The sequence below is a fragment of the Moschus berezovskii genome, chromosome 17 (assembly GCF_049115385.1).
Source record: "Moschus berezovskii isolate FMDL1 chromosome 17, NW_MosBer_1.0, whole genome shotgun sequence".
NCBI classification, from domain to species: Eukaryota; Metazoa; Chordata; class Mammalia; order Artiodactyla; family Moschidae; genus Moschus; species Moschus berezovskii.
Genome location: NC_142476.1, coordinates 65,429,691 through 65,444,832, shown reverse-complemented (window position 1 = coordinate 65,444,832; position 15,142 = coordinate 65,429,691). Strand labels below are relative to the sequence as shown.

Below are 15,142 nucleotides of genomic sequence, written 5' to 3'. Positions count from 1 at the left end.
GACACTTACTAAACACCTTTTCCAAAGTCAACCTGTCTACAACAAGAAGTTGTTAAAAGCATAAATGTGAAGTTGTGTTTCCCTGAGATGCGTGCTATATTAGGTTAAACATTTCGCTTGAAGTAAAAAGGCACAGCATACTTACCAGAACGAGAAGAGGTCAGAACACAACCCCTCTGGGAGCCTTCACCTTGCTCAAAGGCTAAGGACACGGAGTCTGTGGCTTTCAGGGACTGGGGCACACGACTATGTGGTACCCGAATGGTTCTCACTGCTTTGTATTCACGCTCCATGAGCTCTGGCTAAGGGGATATTTGCTATACTCATTAAAGGAGAGAACATTGGAAGCATTTAAAATGAATGCCGGTGATTTTCAAAATCATAAAGGTTTCCAGCAGGCTGAAGAGAACAGGTTTGTGGTGCAAGGAGAAGAAAGACGGAGGGGAAATCTCCGGAAAGATAAAGGGCGATGGGGACACGTGGATGCGGAGATTTTGTTTGTTTGGCTGAATTTCAAGCAAGCAGGATTTATTTCCTCCTGTCTTCGTTTCCAGTTCTATATCCTGCAGCTGTCACTGGCTGGCCGTTTGGAAAGCCGGCGAATTCAATTCAGAGCCATGTTGTCCCTAAAATGTCAGTGTTGTCCAACTCAATGCAGAAACCATGAGATCCTGGGATCAGGAGGGCTTATGAGATCAACAATGCTAATCTGCTATCAAACAGAACCTTGGTTTCCAACACTTAAGGCTAGAATTTACAAAACAAAATACATTATTCCTCTAACTTAACTATGCCTGATTTGGAGGGAATATGAACGATTGGGAAGTGAAGGTTCTTAATCCCATGATTCCTGGCCTAGGAAAGAAAGCTTGGCTACAAAGCTAGGATTTTTGTTTTCTTACTCATGATAAGAGCGTCTATTGTGACAGCAGATGGCGCTAGTGGTGAAGAATCCGCCTCCAATGCAGAAGACCTAAGGGACGTGGGTTCCACCTCTGGGTCGAGAAAATCCCCTCGAGGAGGAAATGGCAACCCACTCCAGTATTCTTGCCTGGAGACTCTCACAGACAGAGGAGCCTGGCAGACTATGGTCCAAGGGGTCTCAAAGAGTCTGAAATGACTGAAGAAATTTCGCATGCTTAATTGTATACATGTGGCCACTCCACAGATCGAATCATGTCCACTTACGGAAAACTATTATCAAAACACAGCACAGGGATTCCCCTGCTGGTTCAGTGGCAAAGACTTCGTACTCCCAATGCAAGAGGCCCATGTCTGATACCTGGTCAGGAAACTAGATCCCACATGCTGCAACTAAGAGTTTGCAAGCTACAACTAAAGATGCAGCATGCTGCAACTAAAACCTGAAGCAGTCAAATAAATAAATATTTTTTAAAAAGAACACAGCTAGCACAGTTATCTACTGTATGCCTATAATCCTAGTTTGTGACTCTAGCATTAAAAAGGGTTAAATGAGCATATGGGAAATCTCTTGGTTAAAAGGAACCAAAGGGAGTTCCAGTATTCCAGACCCAGAGTGGAGAGTGAAGTCTCAAGGACTCATACAGGTGAGTGACAGACCTAGTGTTGACAGTGAAGTTTAATCTGATGTTACTCATTACACACACACCTGCCCTCTCCCAAAACAAATAGGACTCTCCCCAATGACTCACCCAGGGCACCCTGACAGATGTCTGTGCGCGTGGCTCCACCAACGATAAACTGAGGGCTGGGGCACAATTCCTGGAAACAACAGGGGACAAAACACAAGTCACAAAGATGCCCAGTGATGGTGGCACCAAGGGTGAAGGAGCTTGATCGTCACAAAATTCATGGAAGAAACCCAAGGGATTATCTATTGCACGAACCGCATTTTATTGCTGAGGATTCTGAAGCCCAGAGAAGGCAGGAAAGCTGCCCACAGTCACACAGCCAGGGGTGGCAAAGCAGGAACTGGAGTCCACAGCTCCCCTTGTGAGCAGGCTTTTTATCACTATACCTATGGTGTGAGTGTGTGGGTGTGAAGGCGGGGGAGGCAGGAGAAAGGCAAAGGCTGATAATGACATGAAATATGATCTCACCGTTTGGACAACACCCCTGTTTTTAGGGAGAGGATGAGGCTAATGTTTAGCACTCTAAGAAAATGCTCTGCACCCTGCGGACACTCATTAAACACTTGACTCCGTGATGATGACCCTGTGTGCTGATGGAAACACTGGGGCTTCAGGAAGTGTCTGTCCAGAGAGGAGAACTCCACCTCACTCCCACATCTGACCTGCACTCCCCCGCCTCCCTGCTCATCTATCTCGGGGTGGCATTTGTCACAGGCAAGCTCATGGCCCTAGAGCTCTATTAGGGCACAAGAAGGCATCCTGTAGGCCTCCTTTCTTCTGTTTACCCAGCAAGGATGTGCTCAACGCCTGTTCTATACAAAGTGCTAGTTGTGCCATATCAGGCAGGAGAAAGAAGGGAGCACGGTGACACAGAGGAAAAGAACACACAAGGTTCTTGGCCTCCAGGTGCTTTCAGCTGATGTGGGAAACCAAGATAGAGATCCATGATAAAAACCAGAGAAAAGGGACTTCCCTGGCGGGCCAGTGGCTAGGACTCTGCACTTCTACTGTAGGGGGCTCAGGTTGGATCCCTGGTTGGGGAACTAAGATCCCACAGGCCACGCAACATGGCCAAAAAAATAAATAAATAAATAAACATTTTCTTTAAAAAAAAAAAAAATCAGAGGAAAAGCCTTGTGCCTAATACTGGACCACAGAAAACAAAAGGAGAAAAGGGAGAAATGCCCACGAGGGATTATGCCTGAAAAGACTTATCAGATAGGAGATGATACATGTGCATGAGGAAAGCAGAATCTAGGACAGACTACGGGCCTCCCAGGTGGCACGAGTGGTAAAGAATCTGCCTACAATGCAGGAGACATAAGAGACAAAGGTTCGATCCCTGGGTTGGAAGATCCCCTGGAGGAGGGCATGGCAACCCACTCCAGTATTCTTGCCTGGAGAATCCCATGGACAGAGGAGCCTCGTAGGCTACAGTCCATCATGTTGCAAAGAGTTGGACATGACTGAAGTGACTTAGCAAATGTGAAGACTGGTTCCCAAAGGAGAGGTGTGTCTGTCTCACCACCAGGCACACTCTTAGGGGGCAAGATGGGACCTCAAGGGACAAAAAGGAAGCCAGCCCGGTTTTGCTACATCAGGGACTGTATGACCACAAAGAATGGGAAATATTTCCACCTTACTCTATGAGTGACTGCGTGCTAAGTTACTTCAGTCATGTCCAACTATCTGTGACCCCACGGACTATAGCCCGCCAGCCTCCTCTGTCCATGGGCTTCTCCAGGCAAGCACACCGGAATGGGTTGCCATGCCCTCCTCCAGGAGATCTTCCAACCCAGGGATTGAACCCTAGTCTCTTGTGTCTCCTGCATTGGCAAGCAGGTTCTTTACCACTAGCGCCACCTGGGAAGCCCATATTACTCCATGAAGAAACCGTAAGTCAAAAAGGAAAGGGGAAGCAAGAGAATAATGGGTTGAAGGCAGACAGAGAGAGTGGGTATGCAGCCATGAGCTGGGATTCTGAGATTCTGGGACCATGAGGGGTGGAGGCTTCTGAGTGGCAGCCCTAACATCCTTGTATAAAGCTCCTGTCTAAACGGGCAGAGATAGAACCTTTAGGCTGACTTTTTTTTCTTCCAAATATTAAAAAAAAATCATTAACTTGTTTTTTATTTAAAAAGTGTATGCCCATAGGTTAAAAAAAAAGTAACAGCAAATAATGCTATACAAACAAAAAAATTCCTTTCACTTTAGATTCCTTGCTGTTAACATTTCTTGTATACCCTTCCAGAAAGTCTTTTGATGTAAAAGCACATTTACATATATATGGCTTCCCTGGTGGCTCAGATGGTAAAGACTCTACCTGCAATGCAGGAGACCCAGATTCAATCCCTGGATTGGGAAGATCCTCTGAAGAAGAGAATGGCTACCCACTCCAGTATTCTTGCCTGGAGAATTCCACGGACAGGGGAGCCTGGTGGGCTACAGTCCATGGCATCACAAAGAGTCAGGTACGACTGAGTGACTCACACCTTACATATATACATTTTCTGCTTTGTATATCTGTGCTCAGCATAGACAGAGTTTTATCATTTCATTATAAGCACCATGAGTTATTTAGCCAGCCTTCCAGTGATGGAGCTTAGTCCTGCTTGTTTGTTTCAACCTCTAGCGGCAACTTTTTGTTTTTTTAATTTGTCTGCAGCAGGTCTTAGTTGCAGCATGTAGGATCTAGTTCCCTGACCAGGGGTTAAACCTGGGGCCGGTGCATCGGGAGCGCGGAGTCTTAACCACTGGATCACCAATTGTCCCTCTAGTGGCAATTTATAGACAAAAGTGACATGAGCCAAACCAGGGGTTCTAAAAGTAAGCAGCAGCAAATTCTAATCCCAGGTGATCAAGAAGATCCCAGAGTCCAGACATTCTCGGTTGGTGGGCAGAAGGTAGAGAGATTTGAAATTTTAATTAATAAAAATGGAGAGACAAAAAGAAATGTTGCATGTATTGTTTTGTTTTGTCTTAAAAAGGAAGGGCTGAGAACACGCTGAACAGAGGTTAGGCAGAATTGCTCTCCTTAAAAACCTTCTTTATAGAGTCTCCAGCTCCTCACCTCCCATCCATCCATCCGTCTCCTGAGGCCTGGCTCCAATCTCCCAGGGCTCCATGGAACCCCTCTCACCTGAGTCACCAGCACTCACAGAATGAGCCGCACCCTCCTCCATCTCACTGCTCTTTACACTCAATACGCTTGCCTGGTCCACCGTCTGAAACCCTCCTCTCTTGGCGTCTGTATCCTCACGCGCTGTTGACTTTCTCACCTCTCTACTCCTTGTCAAGTCTCCTTCAAGAGCTCCTCTGCTCTGTTCATCCTCAGGACCAGGGACCCCTGAGCTGGGTCTTCAGTACTGGGCATGACCCCATCTCATAGAGCAATCACATGCCCGAAGCCTCCTCCCTGGGTGACGCCATCCAGACCTGTGGCTTCAGTTGCTAACTATAGATTATGCTGATGCTCCCAAATCACTCCCCTGAGCTGTACATTCAATTACCCATGTCACACTGTCTATGTGGTAGAAGTGCACTAGACTCATACCTAATAGGTCTACCAAGCTCAGCTAAAATGTTAAGTTTGGCTTGAAAAACAGAGTGGTTTGCAAAGGCTGGAGACAACAGAAAGTGTTATAACCAGAGTGGTGCTAAGGGGTTCCTGTGTGTGCCTGCTAAGTCACTTTAGCCGTGTCCACCTCTTTGCACCTCTGTGGATTATAGCCTGCCAGGTTCTGTCCATGGGATTCTCCAGGCAAGAATACTGGAGTGGGTTGCCATGCCCTCCTCCAGGGAATTTTCCCATCCCAGGGATCAAATGCACGTTTTCTTACGGTTCCTGCATTGGCCAGTGGGTTCTTTAACTCTAGAGCCAGCTGGGAAGCCCAAGAGGGTTGTGAGGGGATGGAATGCTCATTTGATTACATGTTATTCATTAGCATAACTCAAAATATACACCACCACTCCCCAAGAGAAAACAACCAGGAAATTCCCTGACTTATATGTTGTATGAATCTCTCAGGGGCCACAGAATGTCCTCAGCCTTGCAAGGAGATCACATCTCAGCATTATGCCTGAAGAGTATTCCCAAAGTCTTCTCTCCATTACTAACTTTCTATCAGAACTCAGATCAGATCAGAGATACAAAGTAACCTTGCAGTCAAAGACGTTTAGAAGAGGCAAGCCCCTGCAAAGAGGCAGGCTCCCAACTCCCTACACTTGGGACACTATATTTTCTTCCTTAAGAACAAATATATGGCAAGCCACTCCAGTGCTCTTGCCTGGAGAATCCCATGGATGGAAGAGCCTGGTAGGCTGCAGTTCGTGGGGTCGCTAGGGGTCGGACACGACTGAGCGACTTCACTTTCACTTTTCACTTTCATGCATTGGAGAAGGAAATGGCAACCCACTCCAGTGTTCTTGCCTGGAGAATCCCAGGGACGGGGGAGCCTGGTGGGCTTCTGTCTATGGGGTCACAGAGTCAGACACGACTGAAGTGACTTAGCAGCAGCAAAAATGTTTACAATTTCTCAAGTAATCAAAACACACCACAAACTCAAGAATCGTATCAGCCTCTGATGAACAGTCACAAGAGAAACACCAGTATCAGTAAGAAATTCAAGGTAGGAAGTGATTTAAATCACATCCTCAGTGACTTGACTTGGAAATGCTGCTCCCCAGGGTATTATTCCATGTCTGATAGTCTATGTTTGGCATCTGAGGAGCCCTGGCTGTGCACTTTCGGGAAACCCAATGATGCTGTCATGTTCAGCAGCAGCAGCATTGATTGTGCCCATGGGACTCAGCCCAGCACTCCTGTGCATCTAGGGTCTGGCCCCACTTGACGTTTCCAGCCTTGCTCTCTGCTTCCCACGGTGCTCTTTCTCCTCTGACTACAGGCCACTGCCGTCCTCTGAACAAGCTCTGAATGAACAGCCACAGCCCTGTGCCTCTGCTCACACCATGCCTTCTCGGTCTTGATCATGACCCTCTTCTTTCACCAGCATCCACCCCCGCCTCACTTCAGATGTCTGCAGTAATTAACCTGCCCCAATCCCACAGTCAATTTAACTGTTTCTGCCCCTGAACTCCTGTACACTGTGTCCATATTTATATTTCACTCTCTGGACATTTTGTCTTACGATAATAGCTAGAGACAGCTCATAGAATCAAGCATCTATTACACGCCGGGCACTGGGCTAAATTCATTCTCTCATTCAAGCTCCGTAATAACCCAATGAGGTAAGTCATATTTGTTTGTTTGTTTGTTTTGTTTTGTTTTGTTTTTTGGCCAAATTGCATGGCATGTGGGATGTGGAATCTTAGCTCCCTGACTAAGTATTGAACCCATATCCCTTGCAGTGGAAGCACAGAGTCTTAACCACTGGACTGCCAGAGAAGTCCCATTATTCCCATTTTATAGATGAGGAAACTGATTCCTGGGGAGGTCAGTAACTTAGCCCCACAGCTAATAAATGGCAGAGAGGGAACCAGAATCCTGATCCACCTGTCGCCCAAACCCAAGCTTTTGGCCATTCTGCTGCTGGTCCGCTATCTGACTGTCTCCCTGGCTAGCAAAACTTCACAAAGGCTCCACACTAGCATCTGTACATGACCAGCACTCAATAAATCAAGGCTGAGTTAAAAATTCCCAAATTCATTCACCTAAGTGGCAGCAGCTGGATAGAGTGAAAGCGCCACACTGAGGCCTCACCCCCTCATCCTTATCCAAATCTCCCAAAGGTCAACCCAGCAGGTTTCTCTTAACTGGAGGTGGCTGTTCCACAAGTCCTTACCATGCAGCTGACATTGTCTCACTTCTCTCTCTCTCTGTATTTCTCCTTAGGATCAATAAACTGCTTAATTACAGAAAGAAAAAAAAAAAAAGGACAGAGAAGAAAATCATTGATTGGGCCAAACTGGGGCCTGCACACACTGAGCATCCCTCAAACCAGAGAGGCCAGGCTGGACATCAACCCAGGGCCATGGGGAAGCAGGGAGATGAGAAGCCGCTTCTAGGAGTACTCCTCGCTCCCACAGGCAGTCATATCATCTGTGATAGGACTGTGGTCTGTGTCCAACACTAGTAAAAGCAGTGTTGTCTTAGGATCATGAATAGCCAAAGTTTCTCCTGAGAACCTAAGCTTGACCATGAGATCTTCAGTCTGGGCAAACTTGTCCTCCAAAACTTCAAGAGCCCAACCAAACCTCTCACTCAGGACTTAAAATAGGCAGAAACACCCAGAAGGGGCTGCTGCTGCTGCTAAGTCACTTCAGTCGTGTCCGACTCTGTGTGACCCCATAGACGGAAGCCCACCAGGATCCCCCGTCCCTGGGATTCTCCAGGCAAGAACACTGGAGTGGGTTGCCATTTCCTTCTCCAATGTGTGAAAGTGAAAAGTGAAAGTGAAGTCGCTTAGTCGTGTTCGACCCTTAGCGACCCCATGGACTGCAGCCTTCCAGGCTCCTCCATCCATGGGATTTTGTAGGCAAGAGTACTGGAGTGGCTTGCCATTGCCTTCTCCGCCCAGCAGGGGCAGGATGTCAAATTTTATGAGTTCGGAAAACATCTAAGTATCAAGCTTTATATACGATTGAGAAGGGAAAAAACAAATATTCATATAAATTTAGCCCATCTCATCGCCTTTCTCCCAAAGGAAGTAAAAATTAACATCTTTGTGGGAACAAGGGTTCTAAGAGCCACACCCGGGCAGCTGGCTTTAGGTGCCTAAAACCAGGAGGTAAAGGGCCATCCTCAAAAGCAGCAAGTAAAGCAAAAAACAGACAAATCCATGGAACACTGGGCACTTGAAAAGGCATTTCTCCAAAGACGATTTGTGAAATGATCAACAAGCACATGAGGGCTTCCCTGATGTCTCAGTGGTAGAGAATCCACCTGCTAATGCAGGAGACCCGGGTTCAATCCCTGGTCAGTAAAGATCCCACATAGTGAGGAGCAGAGAAAGCCACATGCCACAACTACTAAGCCTGTGCTCTAGAGCCCAGGAACTGCAACTACTAGATGGGCCCTAGAGCCCATGCTCTGCAACAAGAGAAGCCACCACAACGCCCAGCACCGCAGCTAGAGAGCAGCCCCCACTCCCCAAAACTAGAGAAAGCCCACACAGCAACCAAGACCCAGCATAGCCAAAAATAAACAAAGAAAATTTGAAAAGAAAGAAAATTTATGGGAAAAAAAATATGAAAAGATGCTTAACATCACTAATCATTAGGGAAAGGCAAATCAAAACCACAATGAGATCGCACTTCACACTCCCTGGTATGGCCACCACCACAAAACAGAAAATAATCAGTGAGGGTGAGGATGTGGATGTGGAAAAATTGGAAGCCTGTACACTGCTGGTGGGAATATAAAATGGTGCACTGGCTAAGGAAAACAATATAATTAGTCCTCAAAAAATCAAAAATAAATTACTATATGATCTACTGATTCTATTTCTGGATCCAGACCCAAGAGGAATGAAAGCAGAGGTCTCAAAGAGCTGTTTGTCCACCATATCCACAACGGCCAAGAGATACAAGCAACCCAAGTGTCTATTGATGGATGAATGAATAAATAAAATGTGAAATATTCATACAGTGGAATACTATTCAATCTTAAAAAAGAAAATCCTGTCACATGCTACAACAAAGATGCATCTTGAGGACATTATGCTAAGTGAAATCAGCCAGTCATAAAAGGACAAACACTGCATGATTTCACTCATATAGGAGGTACCCAGAATAGTCAAACTCATAAAGACAGAAGTAGAAGGGAAGAAGAGACGCAGAGTTATTGTTTAGTGAGTACAGAGTTTCATGTTTACAAGCTGTGAAAGTTCTGGAGATGGCTGGTGACAACAGCTGCACAGCAACGTCAATGCTCCTACTGTTACTGAACTATACACTTAAATTGGTTAAGATGGTAAAGTTCATGTTGTGTGTATTTTACCACAATCTAAGAAAAAGAAAAGAAGGAAGGAAGGAAAGATGGAAGAAAGAGGCAGCGGGAAGGGGAAGAAGAGAGGCGAGGGAGGGAAGAAGGCAAATGAACTCATTGGTGCACCTCATTTCTGGACACCCCAACCTTCTTGCAGGCCCCTGAGAGACCTCAAGGAGGAAGGAAATGAAGCATTTGGGATCAGGCTGATTTTCCCAGATCCTGAGGCACATCTCTAATAACAGAATCAGGGTCATTACCAACTCAGGAGCCTACTCAAAAACCTGTAAGATCAGAGAGGATAAAGCTGGGTCCTAGAACATGCCATGTGACGTGTGAGCACAATCTAGCCGAAAGCAGCCATGTGAGAATCCTCACTGATGACTGGGAATGTGAGAGGGTCAATTCTGACAAGCTTTTTATTCACTCATCTGAAAACTCTCAATAATGGGAGTCCTTAGGTTTCACACTAATCAGGTTCTACTTACTACCTCATCATCTGGATTTTATAGCATTTTGCTGACAGGCACAAATCAGCACTCCATTCTGAAATTACCAAATTTATATGGACAGTGAGGCCAGGTGAAGACACAATCCAGAGAAGAAGGTGGTTGAGGAGGTGAGGGCTCTGAGAGTTTCAGATGAAGGAGGGACTTCCCTGGTGGTCCAGTGGCTAACACTCTGTGCTCCCAATGCAGGGGCCCAGGTTCCATCCCTGCTCAGGGAAGTAGATCCCATATGCTGCAACGAAGCGTTTACACGCCACAACTAAAGATGCTGCATGCCACAACTAAGTCCAGGCACACACAAATATATATATATATATACACACATCATATATACACACATCATATATATATACACACAAATATAGCCATGTATATATATATATATATATATGTATATATATATGGGCTTCCTTGGTGGCTCAGATGGTAAAGAATCTGCCTGCAATGCAGGAGACCTGGGTTCAATCCCTGGCTTGGGAAGATCCCCTGGAGGAGAGCATGGCAACCCACTCCAGTAGTCTTGCCTGGAGAATCCCCATGGACAGAGGAGCCTGGCAGGCTATAGTCCATGGGTCGCAAACAGTAGGACATGAATGAACACAGTGTATATATATATATATATATATATATACACAGGAATTTCAAACAAAGGAGAAACACTAGGCAAAGGCTAACGATACCTGACTTTGGTCACCAAATGAAGCTTTCTCCCCTCCCACCTTACCCATCTCACCTCCCCCAGGCTCCCTGGGGGCCTTCATTCCACTCGAATGCATCCTCTTCCCTTAAGTCTTTCCATCAATCAGTCTTAACACCCCAGGGTCCCACACCCATGGTTTATGTCTGTGTTGGCATTTCCTTCATTCTGCCCAGGATGTCAGTCCTTCATTCACCTGTCTGCCTCCCCACAACCTCCATCAGAGCTGAGACCACAGTTGATCCCTCAGTTTCTCCCCAACCACCTTCCCAAACAGGGCAGAGCCAACAGCTGGCCCAAAACAGGCCTAAAAAGAGAAAGAAAAAAAAAACCATCTGTTGAAATGAAACATGGCTGTCAACTCCTGACATTAGACCATAAGCCCAACCTGGATTTTGCCAACATCCCAAAGTACCCAGATAGGCTCCAGAGAGGGGTGGAAAATGGCCATGGAGGGGCTGGAGGGAGGCCAGGCCAAGGAGTTAATGCTCAGAGGCAGAGCTCAGTCACTCAGTCGTGTCAAACTCTTTGCAACCCCATGGACTGTAGCCCGCCAGGCTTCTCTGCCCATGGGATTTTCCAGGCAAGAATACTGAAGTGGGTTGCCACTTCCTTCTCCAGGGGCGGTAACTGTTTTGTAAAACTGATAGGATGAAAACAGAAAGGGAAGAGATAGCTGGAGGTAAGGGATGATTCTGATCCCAGGATTCCAATCTAACTTGTCTGGTTCCAAAGCCCATGCACACTCTTCCCTCTATACTTTATTGTCTCTGAAAAAAAAATTTTAAGTAGGGGTGTGGAGGGTGGCGGTTGTCTGAAATATGGGATCCAGGAACACAGGGTCAAGAACCATAACTTCTCCCTCAACTACTGCCCAGAAGTGAGGGACCTCCATCCTGACTCTCAGCAGCAAGCCCATCTCCTTACCGTGGGCCGCTTCCAGACAACGCCTTGAGTTTGGGGGGAGCAAGGTCCCAGATCCTTGTAGCCCAAAGCTGACGGGCACGCTGGGAACTCTGGGTCCTTAAATAGGAGCCCCGAGTCCAAGCACTGCTGCCTCAAGGTCTCGAAGTCCTGGCCCAAGTACCTCACGGCCTTCTGGCTGGAGCCAAGGCCTTCGGCAGCCGCACGTTGCCTGGCTACTCGGGCCGCCAGGGCTGCCATGCTGAGGGCTCGGTGGGGTAGACAGAGGGCAGGGCTGCTCCGTGCTCTCAGAGACCTGTCCCGCTGGAAGGGAAGCTATAAGGCATCGTGAAGCAGGGGAGGGGTGGGTGGAGCAGGTAAACATTTCCCCTGAGGGCCCCCGCCCCACTGGCCCCGCTCCAGAGAGCAGTGAGTCAGGGCCAGGAGCAAATATGTACCCAGGGTGCAGGTGAACCTGCCCTGCCCTCCCCTTCTGCCTTTCAGCAGACAGTTTGGAGGCTAGGAACTCTCCAGGGCCCCTCCCAGGCCATAGGCCTAAGACATTCCTGAGGATCACAGTCACCCATCCCCATCTCTTTACAAGACCTGCTTACCCGTCATTGGTACCATCAGCTGAGATGAAAAGTCCTATTGGGTAGCTTAAGGCCAGTATTTACCAAAGAATTGGTTCTCAGCAGAAGGGAAAGCGGTTGGAGGGGTCACCCTTTTTTCCAGAAAAGTTTGGCTACATATTTTCTAGAAAGACAGAAATATCAGAAAAGGGTGAGTCATGGAAAGCATCAGAGTAACCCCAAGCAAAGGGGCCCCACCTGTGAGTGAAGGGCTTGGCCTTTTCCTGGGCATCTATCCCAACTCCACCAGTAATTAGCCCTGTCACCTGGGGCAAGTCATTTAACCTCTCATCCCCTCAATTTTCTCACCTGTAAAATGGAAGGTAATAGTAGGACCTACCTTATATAGGGTTGTTTGGAAGGGTGATGAAATAGGCCATAGAATTTGCTTAGAAGAGTACATAAGAAGCACTCAGTAAATAACCAGTCATCATCATTCCTGGGAACCAGCAGCAGAAAGAGAAGGCCTGAGGATCAAGAGTGGTGGGTTCTGTGGATAGCCTCTGAAAGCCATCCTTGCCGCAAAAAGCAAGGAGATGGGTTTTCCCATAGAGCCATAAGAAAGGTGCAGAGCCTGCTGACAAATTGATTTCTGCCCAGTGAAAGCTGTCAGTCTTCTAACCCATGTAACTATGTGCTATGCTTAGTGGCTCAGTCGTGTCCGACTCTTGTGACCCCATAGACTATAGCCTGCCAGGTTCCTCTGTCCATGGAGCTCTCCAGGCAAGAATACTGGAGTGTGTTGCCATTTCCTTCTGCAATGTAACTATAGAAACCAAACTTGTGTTGTTTTAAAGCCACTAAGTTTGTTATAATTGGTTATGGCAGAAATAGAAAATTAATACAGGAAAGAAAATGTAATGTAATATGAAGAGTGGAGGGGAGGCAGGAAATAGGGAGGGGCAGTCCAGAACAGAAACTAGACTTATTTTATAGGTTTGACTTGGAACGTGTAAATATTTAATCCTAAAAATTGTCGTTTAAAAAATCCATCAAATAAAATGGTATGAACATACTGGTAGCACACCATTCAGAAGTTCAAAGTGGCTAAAAAACACAAGTTATTTGGCTACAACCTTTAATACGACTTATCTTGGAAGAAAAACTTATGAAACCACAAGAAAAAATCTTACACGATTTTCACTAAACACACGGTTAGTAGTAAAATTTTCATCATTGTTTTGAAATTATTGCGTGCATATTATGGGAGAAGTATTTGATATTCTAATTCTATAATTTGGTGCCGTTAGAACTCAAATTCTGGAAATGGGGTAAGGGAGATTCATACTTAAGATCAAAAAGATTAAATAAAAATTCTGCCAGTCCTCAATTTGGATTGGAAGTATCATCTTAAAAAAAAAGATAGAGTTGTGGGTTCTAATCTCAGTAGAGAAATAGGCTCTGGGACCTTGCATTTATCGTTTTTCTCAGGGCTCCAATTTCCTAGGCCTGGTCTACCCTAAGATGGGAACATCAGTGATTTTTAAAATTTGGGGGTGGTGGAAGCTGAAAAATGGTCTCCCAAAGATATCTAGTCCTAATCTCTGGAACCTGTGAATAGGATACACCTTATGTGGAAAAGTGATTTTTGCAGACGTGATTAAGTTAAGGATTTTTAAATGAGAAGACTATCATAGCCTTAAGTGTAATTACAAGTATCCTCATGAGACAGAGGTCGAGGAAGTTTTAACAACAGACAGAAAAGGAGAAGGTACCCACAGAGGCAGAGAGACTGGGGTGACGCTGTCACAAGCCAAGGAATGCCAGCAGCCACCAGAAGCGGACAGAGGCCATAAATGAATCTCCCCGAGAGTCTCTGGAAGGGGTGTGGCCATGCCACCACCTTGGTTTCAGCCCCATGATTGTAGACTTCTGGCCTCCAAAACTGAGAGAGAACATAGTCCCACTGTTTTCAGCCACAAGTTTGTTAACTGGTTACAGCAGCCACAGGAAACAAATCCAGGGTGTGTGAGACTCCCATGAAATACTTGCTTAAAATGCTGATTCCTGGGACTTCCCTGGCAGTCCAGGAGTTAAAAATCCACCTTCCACTGCAGGGGTGTAAGTTTGATCCCTGGTCAGGGAACAAAGATCCCACCTGATGGCGTCACCTAATAGATAAAAAATTTTTTAAGCTTTTAAAAAATTAAAATGCTGACTCCTGCCTTTGTTCTCCACTCCCTCCAAAGTTCTAATTCAGTGGGTGTGGGGTAGGACCCAGGAGTCTGCAGTTTTTATACTATTATCACAGAGATGATGCCAAATGCAGGGATCCACGGTCCACACTTTGAGAAGCTCTGAACCAGCTGAATTCTGAGGCCCCCAGGTTCCCATCTTCTAAGCCAGCCACTGTCTCTATGTAAAGCAGTTCACCAGGCAGGTGGGTCTGGGCAAAGAGAAAGAAGTGTCTGCTCCCAAGGCATCCGGCATAAGACACGGTTTCAGGTTTCACCAGAGATTCAAGGCCAAAAAATGACCCTCGGAGACTCAAGCTAGCATCACAGACTGGCTAGGCCCTCATCTCTCTGGGGGTCCTACCTGCATTTCCTCAACCACACCTTGATTCACCGTCTGCCCCAATAGTAAGCGCATCCGAATTTCAAGATTACCTTTTCCCTTGTGGCTCAGCTGGTAAAGAATCTGCCTGTAATGCAGGAGACCTGGGTTAGATCCCTGGGTCAGAAAGATCCCCTGGAGAAGGGAAAGGCTACCCACTCCACTATTCTGGCCTGGAGAATTCCATGGACTGTATAGACCCTGGGGTCGCAAAAAGTCAGACACGACTGAGCGACTTTCACTTCACTAACGTTGCTCCTGGTCTCACTTGGGTGGCCCCATCCTCC

The 15,142-nt window shown here is 46.5% G+C and overlaps 1 protein-coding gene across 2 annotated transcripts in view; it reads right to left on the bottom strand.

Annotated features, from left to right (window-relative positions):
• CAPN8 (calpain 8) overlaps positions 1-11,928 on the bottom strand; it is a 75,204-nt gene extending 63,276 nt beyond the window's left edge. For both annotated transcript variants that reach the window (XM_055418844.2, XM_088845068.1), the window contains exons 1-2: positions 11,692-11,928; positions 1,674-1,743 (exon numbers count right to left, since the gene is read on the bottom strand). In XM_055418844.2, coding sequence (XP_055274819.2) covers positions 1,674-1,743; positions 11,692-11,928 — 307 coding nt within the window. The remainder of the gene's footprint in view (positions 1-1,673; positions 1,744-11,691) is intronic.
• Positions 11,929-15,142: the final 3,214 nt, after the last annotated feature.